The 16898-nt window shown below is 48.1% G+C and overlaps 1 protein-coding gene across 1 annotated transcript in view; it reads right to left on the bottom strand.

The window, feature by feature from the left end:
* The window catches only part of RCN1 (reticulocalbin 1), a 165017-nt gene that overhangs the window by 15973 nt on the left and 132146 nt on the right, over positions 1-16898 (bottom strand). The window contains exon 5 of the mRNA XM_086955841.1: positions 9550-9749. Within this exon, the coding sequence (XP_086811967.1) occupies positions 9550-9749 (200 nt within the window). The remainder of the gene's footprint in view (positions 1-9549; positions 9750-16898) is intronic.

The following is a 16898-nucleotide window of genomic DNA, read 5'->3' as shown; positions in this document are numbered from 1 at the left end:
CTGGAATTAATCTGCAAGCAGGAAGTGATCCCTCCCACACCATGAGGGCCAGGCCCCCTTGTCAAGAAGGGAGCGGGAGGGATAAAAGAAGTAAGGAGTCTGTAATCCCCGGGGTACCCTGACCCTGGCATAAGATGTCACCTCCCCAAAGGAACCACCTGCCGCTGTGCCACAGCAGTCCCCGCAGCAGCCAGCAGGTCCAGAGGGTCCAGCCCAGGCCACCTATAGGGCCTATTAGGCTTTGTGCGGCCCAGAGAATGTCAGTTAGGGCCCGGTTGGAGGTCCAAACGCTGCTGCCAATAGGGCGGGTCAGGAGAGTGTAGCTGTTAGACCTGGCATCTTTGGCATGATTCCTGTCTTTTTGCTTCTGACTTCCTGTTTTTTTGACTGTGTACAGCATTTCGTTTTGTGCTTGTTTTTGGACTTCTGACTAGTGCTAAAGTATAAGTGCTCCCTGTGTAAACTGTATTGATGATTGGTTTATCCATGTTTGGCGTATTTCCTGGTAAGCCCCTAGTAAAGTGCACAAGGTGTGCCCAGGGCCTGAAAATCAAATGCTAATGGTGGGCAAGTATCATGGATTGTGCAACCCACAAGATTAGCCCTGTAAGCATATCTCAGACCTGCCACTGCTGTGTATGTGAGCACAGTTTTGAACTGCCAACTCTACCTGGCAAATGTACCCATGACCCAGGACCAAACCTTCCCTTTTACTACATGTAAGTCACCCCAAGTTAGGCTAAGGCAGCCTCATTGGCAGGGTGCAGTGTATTTAAAAGGTAGGATATGCACTGTTGTGTTTTACATGACCTGATAGTGAAATACTGCTAATTTCGTTTTTCACTATTGCAAGGACTATCTCTCCCATAGGGTAACATGGGGATTGCCTTGACATATCTTTAAAGTGTAATTTCCCATTGAGAGCAGACAGAGATTACGGAGCAGATAGAGATTTGGGAGTTTGGGGTCTTTGCACTCACAATTTAAAAGTACATCTTTTGGTGAAGTTGGTTTTTAAATTGCATGTTTGAAAATGCCACTTTTAGAGAGTAGGTATTTTTTTGCTCAACCATTCTGTGACTCTGCCGGTCTGTGGCATTCACGTTTGGGCTGTCTGACAGTTGAGCTCTTGTGCATTCACTCTAGACACTCACACTAAGCAAGCTGAGGTGTGCCTTGCATATCCTGATGGCCCTTCACCAGGCTGTTGGGCCTTCCTGAGCTAGAGTGGTGGGAGGAGTTGTCACTGACATCTGAATAGGGCGGTGCCTGTCCTCACAGAAAGCAATCTCCACCCCCCTGTAGTGTGCCTGGAGGCTGGTCAGGGAAAGGCAGGGTCTTGCGCATTGCAAAGACTTTACTTTGAAGTTTGCCTACTTCAAAGGCCGAAAGGGATACAGGTATTAGACCTCCGACACACCAAAATCAGAACACTTCAGGACGGAAGGATATTCTACCAGGAAGAAGATCTGGGTGCTGTAGGAGGCCCTGCCACTCTGCCTGTTGCATTGTGCTGGCCAGCAGCTTAGGTCCTGGGAATGAAAGGAAGGGCTTTGCTTTCTGAATCCTGCTACCAAGGTTCTCCAAGGGCCTGTGCATGCTTGCCTCCTGTTAAGAAGTCTTAGGGCCATCAAAGACTTCACCTACAAGTGCTTGTACTCTTTTGCTGGGAGTCCTGATGTGTCAAGTGGTGCCCAATCCAGTTCCTGGGCCCTTGGAAGTGTAACCTGGTGAGATAATCCACACACCGACTCTCAGCGCCCGTTTTTTCATTGCAGCACCTGCTGTACGGCTATCAAATCTCCACTGCCTGACTCCTGAGCACGGTGTCACCGGCGCCCATGGCACACACTCTGATGCAGCCCCTGCTTTGTGGCAGCAGAATCTACACATTGCCTGCTTCGCAGCTGTAAAATCGACACACCGCCTGCTTCGCCGCCGCATCAACACAATGCATCAGGATTTTCGGAGCATCGTACTTTGCCTTCATTAACGTTGCCCAGCTGTAAGGAACAGAGGCCGCGTGTTCGGAGATTGGTGCATCACCTCCCCTTCCAGTAGAGAACCAATGCATCACCTCCTCTGCATGGCAGTAAGGAAACAATGCATCATCTTTCCTGGCAGTATGGAAGCGATGCATAACCTCCACTGGGAGAAAGGAACTGACGCATTGGTTTGTTTTACTGGCACCTCAACTCAAGGTATAGGCGCTATTACCCACCGAGAAAACACAAGAAGATTGGTGCTACAAAAGAGGAAGCCAAAGGTTGTGATGAAAGGAAGGGGTAAAGGAGGTTCAAAGGAAAGAAGGTGTAAAGGGGGTATAGAAGGAGTAACCCCTCAAGAGCGTAGAGCCACACTAAGGAGTATTAGGATAAGGGAGGAATCTACAAACACTCCAAGGGTGGGGAATGTGGAAGTGGGAAAACGAAAGGTCCAATTAAAAACAGCTCCAAAGAATAGGAAGCAGGACTAATTTTCTAATCAGTGTGAAACCCCCAGTGTGGCGAAAGGATAATAACAGAAATTTAGCTGAAGGTGGGAGATTATCAAGAACAGTATATAGGAAGAGGAATTTGCAGGAAGGAGAGATTATTGGCACCACAGCAGCAGAAAATAGGGGTAATTTGTGGTTACATTTTGAACCAGCTGAAATAGAGAAGGGGAGGAAAAAAATAAGGAAGGTTATACCCCTAAATCAATCCCAGCTTTTATTCTCCTTCTCAACATGTCTAAGTTAGAGAGAAATTGGTACTAAGGATCTGGCATGGCATGGTGAGCAAAAAAACGATGGATTTAGGCCCAGATATCTGTACTGGGGTGAATGTATGACATTGTTCTGCATTCTGTCCATCACCTGTTGTTTTTGCAATTGTCACCCGAGTGGGACGGTTATGCTCAGACGTGAGTCCCGTGCTCTCCATGCCACTGGAATCATGCTATCCAGGCTGATGAGGGTTGAAAGCCCGAAACCGGTCCTTGGATGCTGGTTTCCAGTCAAGGGAGGACCTGGCTTGGCAATTCGGGCTGCACTGTTCCCATGGGGCACAGGGTCAAGACTGATTTGCATAGGGCTGGGTTCAAACTGGAATGGCATGGTGAGCAAAAAAACGATGGATTTAGGCCGAGATCTCTGTACTGGGGTGAATGTATGATATTTTTCTGCATTCTGTCCATCACCTGTTGTTTTTGCAATTGTCACCCCGAGTGGGACGGGTATGCTCAGACGTGAGTTCCGTGCTCTCCATGCCACTGGAATCAAGCTATCCAGGCTTTTGAGGCTGAAAGCCCGAATTCGGTCCTTGGATGCTTGTTTCCAGTCCAGGGAGGACCTGGCTTGGCAGTTCGGGCTGGACTGTTCCCATGGAGCCCAGGGTCAAGACTGATTTGCATATGGCTGGGTTCAAACTGGAATGACATGGTGAGCAAAAAAACGATGGATGTCTGTACTGGGGTGAATGTATGACATTGTTCTGCATTCTGTCCATTCGTTTGTTTTTAATAAGGATCTGAGACAGGTAAGATTTAGATATAATAACAAAGGGAAATAAATTACCAAGGGCTGGTAAAAGCAGCCATCTTAAAAGCCAAAAAAGAGGTAGTAAAGAGGGGATAAGAATAATACCAGATGGGGAACTGGAGGGTCCAACAAGACAGGATTCCCAGGATTATGGAAAAGACAGGTAAGGCTGATAATAGGGGAAGGAAGGGAAAGAGAAAACTAAAATAGCTGTTGAAAATCATGAGTTTAGTAAACCCTAGGGTAATTAGGATTCCAGAAGATAGTTTGCTAAGCTCGCCCCAGTGGAATCAGAACGATTTTGACCATCTTGGTGATATTGATTATGGAATTGGGGTGTTGCATAGCTTGACATTTATATCATGGAATGTAAATGGGCTAGGAGGTGAGACAAAAGTCGAAAGTATAAAACATCTAGCCAAGGGTGCAGGTATAATTTCCTTACAGGAAACATGGTTATGTAATATTGCCCCTGTAGTTGAGGGCTTTGCCCATCTGCATAGACCATTGAGGAAAAAAAGGTCGGTCATCCTGCCGGGGGGATTATGACACTCACATCAACTAGGATTGGGAAAATGGTGACGTCAGTAAAGGTAATATGCAAATGGTTGTTAGTATGTAAGGTATCCCTACTGGTCATAGAAAGGAAGTGTGATCACCTGGTAATTGTGAATGTTTACAAACAATGGGGCTCCGACGAGGAGTATGAGGTGGAAATTGGGCATTTCAAAGAAGATATGGACATATTGTGTGAAACATTTAAGAATGACATGATCATTATTATGGCAGATTTTAATCATACATTGAACCTAAATAAACAAGATTCCTGGTTTAAAGAACTTTTGGCCTCATATAACATAGTGCCAGCTCTCTTCCCAAATTGCACCTCTTCTAGACAAAATGTAACGCTAGGGAACTACTTGGGGTTAAAGGGGTTTTTCTGCTTAAATGGTGGGTTGGAAACTGACTGCCCGGCCAACCAGACCTTCAGGATAGGTACCCAACTCTGCCCAATTGACTGTGTGTTTATTCACGCTTGGAATTTCGCTCTATTAAAAGGGTTCCAGGTAACGCAGAGTGAAGGCAGAGATCATCATGCACTGTGCTTTGAGCTAGCTAGGGTGTCGATAAGCCACAATGAAATAGTACTTCCCCATCAATTAGAGTACCCCAAATGCCTGACAACAGATTGACAGATGAATACATCGAAAAGGTAGCTAGCTTTCAACAGAAACTAAATATGGAAAACGCAAATGTTCATAAAGTGGCTTAGTTTGAGGGAAAATTAGAAGAAGTCATACAATGCCTTAGAGTAGAATTAAAAAGTAAAAATGTTCGCCCAAATGATAAGCATACAACGCAAGGAAGACAATTACGTTGATTTAATTGGAAATGTACGACTAAGAAAAGATTAATAAGGAGAGAAGAAAGAAGGTTAAGAACAAAGTATAACCAGAGAAGACAGTAAAACTGATTAAAATGAGAAAAGAATATGAAATGTTGGTTAGGAATCAGAAGAGGGTTTTTAAAGAGAAATGTTGGGCTAATATGCTGGAAACAATTGAAGAATAAAACATACGTAAGTTCTGAAAATTGATACAGGAAGCATCTGGACAGTCCCGGGAGGCTTTGACCTGTGTAGTGGAAGAATCAGCATGGGAAGAGTGCCTAGGCAAACTGTATGGGACAAGTGTAGTGTCTGCTGGAGGAAATACTCAACACTGGGGAGGGGCTGTGGAACACTTAAAAACTCTCTTAACAGTAGAAAAGGCAAAAGACACTATAAGAAACTTAACTGTAACCCGTCCAGCGGGACCCGACAACCTCCCGGCCATTATAATAAAAACTCAGTTAAATTGGTGGGCGGATATCCTATCCTATATGTTTTTGACCATATTGGACCCTGGCCAAATCCCCAATAAGTAAGGGGGGGGGATAATTAGACCAATCCATAATAAGGGAGCTAGGAAAGCCCCGAAGAATTACAGATTCATCAACCTGCTGGACATCGTGAAATAAAATGCTTCGCCAAAATAATCCTGAGCAGCCTGAAATATTGGTTGTAACAGCAGTCGATCAAGCCAGTGGAACAAGGGGGTTTTAAAGAGGAACACTCTATGGTTGACCACTGTTTTGCCCTATGGGCTATGGCGCAGAAGTGTATGGAGCAACAAAGAAAGCTGTGCTGCTGCTTTGTAGAATTCCGCGTGGCATTCGATCTGTTTGACAGGAGATGCCTCTGGGAGACCCTAAGGAAACATGATATCACAGAAGGGCTCCTGGCTGTAATCAAGGAATTAGATAGCAAGAAATGGATCCAAGTCATTAAGGATATGGCGGGGGCCCTGACACCGAAAATAATGATTAATAATGGTCTAAGGCAGGGCTGTGTCTTGGCCTCCCTACTCTTCGACATATTCTTGGCTGGTTTGCCAACTATCTTGGTGGTGGATAGAAGTAAAAACCCAAAAATGAAGGGAAAACAACTTTCCTGGCTACTGTATGTCGATGATTTAGTAATTCTCGACCAGACAGAGATGGGCCTACAGAGGAAGTTAAATGCTTTTAGTGAATACTGTGCGGCTAAACAATTAACAGTAAATATGGATAACGCCAACATTCTGTGTTTTGGAAAGAGAGACCAGTGGTTTAATTAATTGGTACCTGGGACCAACCAAACTGGAAAATGTAAAGGAGTATAAATATCTTGGTGTCTGGTTTGACAAGTCTTTAAAATTGGACACGCATTTGGAGGCACAGAAAGCTAAAGCTCTCACATTGGTGTATGGGTGTACTTAATCTTTCCTTCTCTTCGGCCAGTGTCCCGACTGTTTGGAAACAAGCATGGGTCTCCCCCATTATTAAGAAGCCCACTCTAGACCCTTCCAAACTAGAAAACTTCAGGCCCATCTCGCTGCTCCCATGGGTGTCTAAACTTGCGGAGGCTCATGTAAACAATGTCCTGTCCCAACATATGGATCAAAATAACATCTTAGACCCATCTCAAAACGGGTTCAGGCCGGGCCACAGTACTGAGTCTGCCCTCCTGTCCACGACTGAACATCTCCGGACAATTCTCGATGCCGGTCAGAGTGCTGCGCTGATTCTGTTAGATCTCAGCGCAGCCTTTGGTACGGTTTCTCATAACATTCTGTTACACCGTCTGGCGACAGTAGGGATTACCTGTCTTGCCCTGGAATGGTTCCGCTCATTTTTGAAGGACAGATCCTTCCGGGTGTCAGCTCCCCCGTTCCTCTCCCAGTCCCATTCCATCGGCCAGAGAGTCCCTCAGGACTCTGCACTTAGCCCATCCCTTTTTAATCTCTATATGCAGCCACTTGCGGCAGTGGCTAAGGAGTGGGACCTTACGCTGGTGTCATATGCAGATGACACGCAGCTGGTCATCACTCTCACCGAAGGTCCTTCTACGTCGGCCTCGAGATTTAGGGATGGGCTGGCTGCAGTAGCCCAGTGGATGACGGACAACTGCCTGCAGCTTAATGCAGGCAAGACGGAGGTGCTGCTCCTCGGGAGGAATACTAGCTATTGGAATGAGCATTGGTGGCCCTCTTCATTGGGCACCATTCCACCGCTTAAATCCTTGGTCAAAAATCTGGAAGTCTGGATAGACTCCTCGCTTAGTTTCCAGGCCCACACAAAAAAAGTGGCAGCTACTTGTGTGGGCCTGCTGAGGAGTCTTAACCCGATACTCAGATTTTTTTACTCTAAAGTCCGCCAACTCATTATTCAATCCACAATTCTCTCCCGTTTGGACTATGCCATTTTTTTTATTTCTGGGCGCCAAGAAAGTGGAGATAGCGCGATTGCAACGCGTTTAGAATTCTGCGGCAAGAGCCTTGGTGGGTCTTCCCCGCAGATGTTCTGTCAGAGCTACCATTCGAAAGTTGCATTGGCTGCCCATTGAATCTCGTATTCAGTTTAAAACACTCACCCTGGCATTTAAAATCCTCAAATCCCGATGTCCAGAACTTCTGCACCCGCTTCTAACACCTTATGTGCCACAGCGCAATCTGCGCTCATTTGGTCAACACCTAGTGACTGTACCCCGCACAAAGCTATGCCGTATTGGCGGTCGCTCTTTCAGGGTTTTGGGAGCCAAGCTCTGGAACTCTTTGCCACTGAAAATTCGTTCTTTGGTAAACCTGTCTGCCTTCCGGAAAGCCATTAAGACCCATCTGTTCCCCTCTCCTTAGGATTCCCTGTTCTCTCTTCCTTCTCCTCGTTTGATATGGCACCTGTGGTTCCTCACCACCGGGATGCCTCTTTGCTGCTGCAGCTGTTGCGCTTAATCAAAATGTTAACATAACATAACATTTAACAGCATCCATGGGATATGTCCCACAGACCATTGTTGAAAGCATATAATGCAATGATACCCCCCACAATTACAAAATGGAGCAGAAGTTCTGTACTTAAGTGGTAAAACCAGTTGGGATATTGAGGAAGATAAATGTATAAAACCTCTAATGTCATTACCGGGCTCCTCTATAATCCAGGCAATTAGATTGGAGCTGGGTATGACATCATGGAATGTACAGGTGCAAGTGGCCCTTTTAAGATTCTGCGAAAGATTGGGTACAGGAGAAGACATGAATGTGTCGAAATGGTGTAAGAATGAGTCCCAGCTTAGTGACCTAAAATGGGCCAAAGAGGTCAGTAGGAAACTGCTATCTGTCTGTGACACTCAAAAAGTGAGAACTGATCAGCAGACTCTTCTATTAGAAGCTACAAAGGGTGAACTTAGAACATTAGGGAAGGAAGAATCTATGTTGGAAGATATGGGATACCTGAGAAAGAAAGAATCTGTGAAATTTATGATGAACAGTTGGGAGAAAGAAATCTGGTACCCCTATATGGACAAAATACCCAACCAATGCCTCAGAGCTGAAGTTCTAAGATGGAGAATAGGCATTAATCATTGTGTATCAAATGGGAGAATAAAATCAGTACTGCTACGACCGGATGGCAAATGCTCAGGTAGGTTGTGCACAAAATGGGATAATTTACATATTATAATGGACTGTCAAAGATTTCCAGCATTGCGGAAATTGTTTTTACGCCCCATCTTTTTAAAATACGGTGTTGCTTTGCGTTCCCAAGCGATTTAACTTCTTTTTGATATGCCAAACCTTGATATAACAAAAGCTATTGCAAAGTAGATGAAGGCGGTAAAAAGGTATTTCTTGGAAAAAGAAATGGATGGTTGAAAGATAGGCTAGAAGTTAGGATGGGTATTGATCTTCATTTTTTAATCCTTAGAAATACATTTTAAAAAGAATGTTATCAATTTTGGAATATTATGTTTATTTATAGGTATGTCTATGAATTATATATGACGCACTGTGTAAATTTAAAGGAAGTAGGTGGAAATCAGACTATTACAATGGTGTTGTTGAAGAGTTGTAATGTAATGATTTTTAAATATTTATTTAGTGTACCATGTTTTTATGTTGTTTAAAGACCTACGGTCTAAATAAACATATTTCTGACTGAGTTCTGTATAATACATTAAATAATGCCACCAAGATAAGCCTGACTGCTCTTTCCAAACTAACAGAGGGTTTTGCACAGGTTTCTTTAATGACTTTAAAAGTTCACCCTGACAAGCCTTGTGATTAGTATTGGAGGTGGGTCCTTAACCCCCTCCACTAATACTCCTATTTCTTACAGTAATTAATAGCCGTTGTGGCCCAGGGGTGTGGGCAATAAGCTTAATTTGACCAGGTCATACCATATATTGCGCATCATACTGTAAAAGGTCAAACACAGCTACCAAGCAGGGAAAAATATATAAAAAGCTCGATGAGCAGTTATGACTCATGGAAATCCGTATCTTCAGTAAGCAACACTTATCTTACAGAGAAAATGTTGTGAATCAATACTATCTAATTTTTAGCAAAGAAAAATGAAATGAAACCTTTAAAAAATAAATATACATTTTCTTGAAAAGCAGAACACATTAATAATCATAAAAACCTGGATTTCAAGACATGAGATCAGTTCTTCACCTTGTCTTGGTCAGATTCATACACCAGATGCCTGGCTTCAGCTTGTGCATGATCATAGTCTTGAGGAAGAATCCAGTGCCGGATCTCATCTTTATCCATCTTTCCATCTTTATTTAGATCTCGGAAATCAGAAAACTGCTCACGTTCACTCGCTACCCAATCAGGTTCTGGGCCGCCTTCCTCATGGGCAAACATGTCCGCTGTGGAAAAGAGAGGGGAAGGGGAAATTAGCCCACATCTGTCAATTGTATATAGAACTGTAGGTGAAGGGTAAGATTTTGGGTATTGTGCTGCTGTGTTTCTAGTGAACATACTGAAATGCCTTTCCAAAGCACCCTCATAATACTTTCAATTGCATTGGGGAGGGGGAAGAGAAAGGTGTTTTCAATTTTCACTAATTTATTTACATGCTGTTAAGCCAAATACGGAACAGTTATTAGATACACAGATGCGCATGACTTCTCATATACCAAAAAGACACTATGGTGTCACATACAACTGAAGTGATTCATTCAATAATTTCTTGGACCACTGTGCACTGTGTATTCACCTTTCACTCGGAGTACATTTTATGGTCTATGGAACATACTTATAAAGTGTAACATTCATTGTAGCTTCTTGGCGCGATGTACTCTGCACATGTAACTGATAAGGTAACTCATGCTGTATTTGTAATACAACAGTTAGGTTGCAAAACCGTTCTAATGTTTGGGCCTTTTTTTAATTTATTTCTATTGCTTTGAATTTTTATATTTACTGACTGTTAAATTGATTCAATGTACAGCAATTACTCTAACCTCTCACACATTTAGCCTCATTGAAATATTGTTGTTTTAAATAGTGATTGCCTATGTTTATTTTTAGATGATTGGGTTGCTCCTCTCTCGTTAACCTTCTTACTGAAGACGTAGCGTACATTAAGTGGCTGCCTTGGAAGTAACTGTTGCTGTTTGACCCATACGATACGCAGAGCAGGAATACCATCTGGAGAGGGTACTCCATGAAGGACTGATACTAAAGAGCACAGCAACATGCAGTAGAGGACTCACACGCCTGTGTGCACTGATCAGGCAATCATAGCTCACAAGAAGCATACAGGAGAAATGGATGACCTCTTTCAGATCCAGCTTGAAAGGTAAGGCTCTTTCCATATCTAAACTAGGGCTCAGAAGATTGCCTGGTTCAGCATGAAAGCTGGTAGTACCTTTAGTAAAATATAAACAAAATACCCATGGAATCAAAAGTTTTAACTGAGCAGTTCCCTTATCTTTCTTTGTAAAGTAACAGCAATGCAGAAAGCATATCCAGTTATATTAGCTCTCATCATAGATATTCGGTGTTCATTTTCTGCATCAGTTCCTTAATCTGTATGAAATAACATCCCTATCAAGCCCGCTAAATCCCCTCCTATGGATGTCCTAGCGGCTGAACTCTATAAATAATATGGGAGTGTCTTGATCCCTAAGATCTTGGAATTTACTATGGAGTCCGGCAAGAAAAGCATATTGCCAGCCTCCATGCGAGAAGCGCTGATTGTGATTATCCCCAATCTGGGGAAGGACCCCCTGCTTCCTAGTTCCTATAGGCCTATTTCTATGTTGAACGTAGATCTTAACATTATTAGCCAAGTACTGGCAAGAAGACAGCTTCCGTACCTCACACAGCTGATGCATGATGACCAGTCTGGCTTTATGCCAGGTAGGAATGCATTAAGGAACATCCGCAATCTCCCAATCGCTGGGGTGGAAGTGCCCAACAGAGTACCTTGCTCACTTTGCCACTGGAGTCAAGCAAGCCTGGCTGAAGACGGCTTTAATGCCAGAAACCGGTCCTAGGAAGCTTGTTTCCGGTTCAGAGAAGGCATGGCTTGGCAGTTCGGTCTGAACTGTTCCCATGAGGCACAGGGTCGGACTAATTTGCATACGGCCATGTCTGAACTGGGGTGGCAGAGTGGGCTAAAGAACGGTAATGGATTAAACCCAGATCTGTTGACTGTGTGTGTTTGTGTTTGATTGGTTCAGATGCTCCGTCTATCACCACCCCCTGGATTCAAGCTAGCATGGCTGAAGACGGCTGTAATGCCAGAAACCGGTCCTAGGAAGCTTGTTTCCGGTCCAGGGAAGGCATGGCTTGGCAGTTCGGGCTGGACTGTTCCCATGAGGCACAGGGTCAGACTGTTTTGCATATGGCCATGTCTGAACTGGGGTGGCAGAGTGGGCTAAAGAACGGTGATGGATTAAACCCAGGTCTGTTGACTGGGTGTGAGTGTTTGATTGTTTCAGATGCTCCGTCCATCACCACCCCCTTTTGTACCGCTTTGTTCACCAAAGGTTGGCAGGGTATGCTCAGACTTGAGTCCCTTGCACACTTTGCCACTGGATTCAAACAAGCCTTGCTGAGGACGGCTGTAATGCCAACAACCGGTCCTAGGAAGCTTGTTTCCGGTCCAGGGAAGGCATGGCTTGGCAGTTCAGGCTGGACTGATCCCATGAGGCACAGGATCAGACTGATTTGCATATTGCCATGTCTGACCGCTCAGCTCTCCTCAGGGCTTGGTCGCTCCACCCTCTGCTGCCGCTCCTGCCTGCCTTGCCTTGCCGCCTCCTGCCTGCAGTTTCCCTCGAGCGCCGCCCGCAGCTCCTGGGATCCCCGCTGCCCGCAGACCCTTGGATTTCCTGCCGCTGCCTCCCTGCGGCGCCGCCCTGCTCCCGCCACCCAGCTGCTCCTCCCTCCCGGCTCCTTACTTATGACGCCCCCCCTGAGCGACCGCGCAGCGGACGCACGCAGCGGGAGCACCGATTGAGCGCCGAAGGTGCGCCAAAGGTAAGCCCGTCTGCGCCCGTCCGCGCCTGGACCGCGCCCAGTGCCAGGACCCCTGGCCCCCGCCGAAGCAAGACGAACCGACGGACCTACGACGCCGCAACACTCAACGAACTCAACACTGGCCGGAACCTTGCCTGCTACCAAGCCACCCCGAGACGCACCCTCGGACCCTTCGCCTGCCAAGCCTGCCATTTCTCCTGCTACCGGACCTGCAAGGCCACCACCAAGCCCTGCACCAGCAGCAACCACCTGAAGTGCATCCTTCTCAACACCCGCTCCATCCACAGGGACGCCGTGGAACTCTGGGACCTGCTCGACACGACAGCACCGGACGTCGCCTTCCTCACCCAAACCTGGATGAACGCCTCCTCAGCGCCCAACATCGCCATAGCCATCCCGGACGGATACAAGATCACCCGGAAGGACCACGTCAACCAGACGGGAGGAGGCATCGCCATCGTACACAAGAACACCATCCGCATCTCAACTAACTCTGACGAAACCTTCACCGCCGCCGAACACCTGCACTTCCAGATATACACTGACCCCAAGACCACCCTCCGCGTCACCCTCATCTACAGACCACCGGGACCCCGCACACAATTCAGCGAAGACATCGCAGACTTCATCAGCCCGCATGCCCTTCCCTCCGCCAACTACATCCTCCTAGGAGACCTCAACTTTCACCTGGAGAACAACAACGACACAAACACCACCATCCTGCTGGACAACCTCGCCAACCTCGGACTCAAGCAACTAGTGAACACCCCCACCCACTACGCCGGCCACACGCTTGACCCAGTCTTCTCATCCAGCAAGCACATCTCCTTCAGCCAGGCCACCGGACTCCACTGGACCGACCACAGCTGCGTCCACTTCAGCTTCCAAAAAACTACGACCCACCACCACCCGCAACAGGTCCCCCGCCGATGCTGGAGCAAGATCACCGCCGAGCAGCTCACCGCCTCCCTCAGCCAGAACACTCCCACCAGCACAACGGACCCCAACAAAGCAGCCAGCAACCTCACCAAGTGGCTGACCGCCTGCGCCGATGACCTCGCACCACTAAAGAACCCTCCCAGCAGACACGGCAGCAAGAAAACCCCCTGGTTCACCGACGAACTCAAGGAATCCAAGAAGAATTGCCGCACCCTCGAGAAAGCCTGGCGGCTCGACCACACCACAGACAACAGGACCGCCCTCAAGCACGCCATCCGTAAACACCATCAGCTGATCCGCGCCACCAAGAAGACGGCACTCAAAGAACGACTGGACAACAACACCCACGACAGCAAGGAACTCTTCAGCATCGTCAAAGAGTTCTCCAACCCCAGCGCCGGAAACGACATCACTCCCTCGCAAGACCTCTGCAAAGCAATTGCCTCGTTCTTCCACCCCAAGATCGCCGACATACACAACAGCTTCGACGCACAGACCACGCACCCTACCACCGAACGAACGCCCGCCACCACCACCCTCTGCAACTGTACCCCGATCCGCACCGAAGACACCACCCGCACGATGAACTCCATCCACTCCGGATCACCAACCGACCCGTGCCCACACCACGTCTTCAACAAAGCCGACGCCACCATCGCACCCCATCTCCGAGACACCATCAACTCCTCCTTCCACACAGCCACCTTCCCGGAGAGCTGGAAGCACGCCGAGCTGACCGCCCTCCTGAAGAAACCAACGGCGGACCCCACCGACCTCAATAACTACCGTCCCATCTCGCTCCTTCCTTTTCCGGCCAAAGTCATCGAGAAGACAGTCAACAAACAGCTGGCCGCCTTCCTCGAGACGAACGGATCCCTCGACCCCTCGCAGTCCGGGTTTCGGGCCAACCACAGCACCGAGACTGCCCTGATCGCAGCCACCGACGACATCAGAACCCTGATCGACAACGAGGAAACAGCGGCCCTCATCCTCCTGGACCTCTCTGCGGCATTCGACACCGTCTGCCACCGAACTCTAGTGAAGCGCCTCAGCAACATCGGAATTCGAGAAAAAGCGCTGGCATGGATCATCTCGTTCCTCACCGGAAGAACCCAGAGAGTCCGCCTCCCTCCATTCAGATCCGAGGCCACCGAAGTCATCTGCGGTGTACCACAAGGATCCTCACTCAGCCCAACCCTCTTCAACGTCTACATGAGCCCCCTCGCAGCCATCGCACGCCAGCACAACCTCAACATCATCTCCTACGCCGACGACCCAGCTCATCCTCTCCCTCACCAGCGACCCCACCACTGCCAGAGCCAACCTACACGAAGGGATGAAAAACGTCGCTGACTGGATGAGGAACAGCAGCCTTAAACTGAACTCGGACAAGACGGAAGTCCTCATCCTGGGATCATCACCCTCTGCCTGGGATGACTCCTGGTGGCCCCCGGCCCTGGGCACCGCTCCCAAACCGACGGACCACGCACGCAACCTGGGCTTCATCCTGGACTCCTCCCTGTCAATGACCAGACAAGTCAACGCCGTCTCATCCTCGTGCTACAACACCCTGCACATGCTCCGCAATATCTTCAGATGGATCCCCACGGAAACCAGGAAGACCGTCACCCAGGCACTCGTCACCAGCCGACTGGACTACCGGAACACCCTCTACGCCGGAACCACAGCGAAACTTCAAAAAAGACTCCAACGCATCCAGAACGCCTACGCCCGACTCATCCTCGACATCCCCCGACACAGCCACATCACCGGACACCTGAGAGACTACACTGGCTCCCCGTCAGCAAGAGAATCCCGTTCAGACTCCTCACCCACGCATACAAGGCTCTCCACGACCCAAGTACCTCAACGACCACATGACCTTCTACACGTCCACCTGCCAGTTACGATCGACCGGCCACGCACTCGCCACCGTACCACACATCCGCAGAGCCACCGCCGGAGGAAGATCCTTCTCCTACCTGGCAGCCAAGACGTGGAACTCCCTCCCCACCCACCTTCGGCGAACCCAAGACCATCTCGCCTTCAGGAAGCAGCTCAAGACCTGGCTGTTCGAGCAGTAACTTTCCCCTCCCCCAGCGCCTTGAGACCCTCCCGGGTGAGTAGTGCGCTATACAAATGACGTGATTGATTGATTGATTGATTGAACTGGGGTGGCAGAGTGGGCTAAAGAATGGTGATGGAATAAACCCAGATCTGTTGACTGTGTGTGAGTGTTTGATTGGTTCAGATGCTCCGTCCATCACCACCCCCTTTTGTACCGCTTTGTTCGCCATAAGTTGGCAGGGTATGCTCAGACGTGAGTCCCTTGCTCACTTTGCCACTGGATTCAAGCTAGCCTGGCTGAAGACGGCTGTGATGCCAGAAACCAGTCCTAGGAAGCTTGTTTCCGGTCCAGGGAAGGGATGGCTTGGCAGTTCGGGCTGGACTGTTCCCATGAGGCACAGGGTCAAACTGTTTTGCATATGTCCATGTCTGAACTGGGGTGGCAGAGTGGGCTAAAGAACGGTGATGGATTAAACCCAGATCTTTTGACTGGGCGTGAGTGTTTGATTGGTTCAGATGCTCCGTCCATCACCACCCACTTTTGTGCCGCTTTGTTCACCATAAGTTGGCAGGGTATGCTCAGACGTGAGTCTCTTGCTCACTTTACCACTGGATTCAAGCAAGCCTGGCTGCAGATGGCAGTAATGCCAAAAACCGGTCTTAGGAAGCTTGTTTCCGGTCCATGGAAGGCATGGCTTGGCAGTTCGCACTGGACTGTTCCCATAAGGCACAGGGTCACACTGATTTGCATATGGCCATGTCTGAACTGGGGTGGCAGAGTGGGCTAAAGAATGGTGATGGATTAAACCCAGATCTGTTGACTGGGTGTGAGTGTTTGATTAGTTCAGATGCTCCGTCCATCACCACCCCCTTTTGTACCGCTTTGTTCACGATAACTTGGCAGGGTATGCTCAGACATGAGTCCCTTGCTCACTTTGCCACTGGATTCAAGAAAGCCTGGCTGAAGACGGCTGTAATGCCAGAAACCGGTCCTAGGAAGCTTGTTTCCGGTCCAGGGAAGGCATGGCTTGGCAGTTCGGGCTGGATTGTTCCCATGAGGCACAGGATCAGACTGATTTGCATATAGCCATGTCTGAACTGGGGTGGCAGAGTGGGCTAAAGAACGGTGATGGATTAAACCCAGATCTGTTGACTGGGTGTGAGTGTTTGATTGGTTCAGATACCCCGTCTATCACCACCCCCTTTTGTACCGCTTTGTTCACCATAAGTTGGCAGGGTATGCTCAGACGCGAGTCCCTTGCTCACTTTGCTACTGGATTCAAGCAAGCCTGGCTGAAGACGGCTGTAATGCCAGAAAGCGGTCCTAGGAAGCTTGTTTCCGGTCCAGGGAAGGCATGGCTTGGTAGTTTGGGCTGGATTGTTCCCATGAGGCACAGGGTCAGACTGATTTGCATATGGCAATGTCTGATCTGGGGTGGCAGAGTGGGCTAAAGAACGGTGATGGAATAAACCCAGATCTGTTGACTGGGTGTGAGTGTTTGATTGGTTCAGATGCTCCG

This window comes from Lissotriton vulgaris, chromosome 2_1 (genome assembly GCF_964263255.1).
Source record: "Lissotriton vulgaris chromosome 2_1, aLisVul1.2, whole genome shotgun sequence".
NCBI classification, from domain to species: Eukaryota; Metazoa; Chordata; class Amphibia; order Caudata; family Salamandridae; genus Lissotriton; species Lissotriton vulgaris.
Note: the sequence above shows the minus strand (reverse complement) of the source record. Positions and strands in the feature narration are given on the sequence as shown.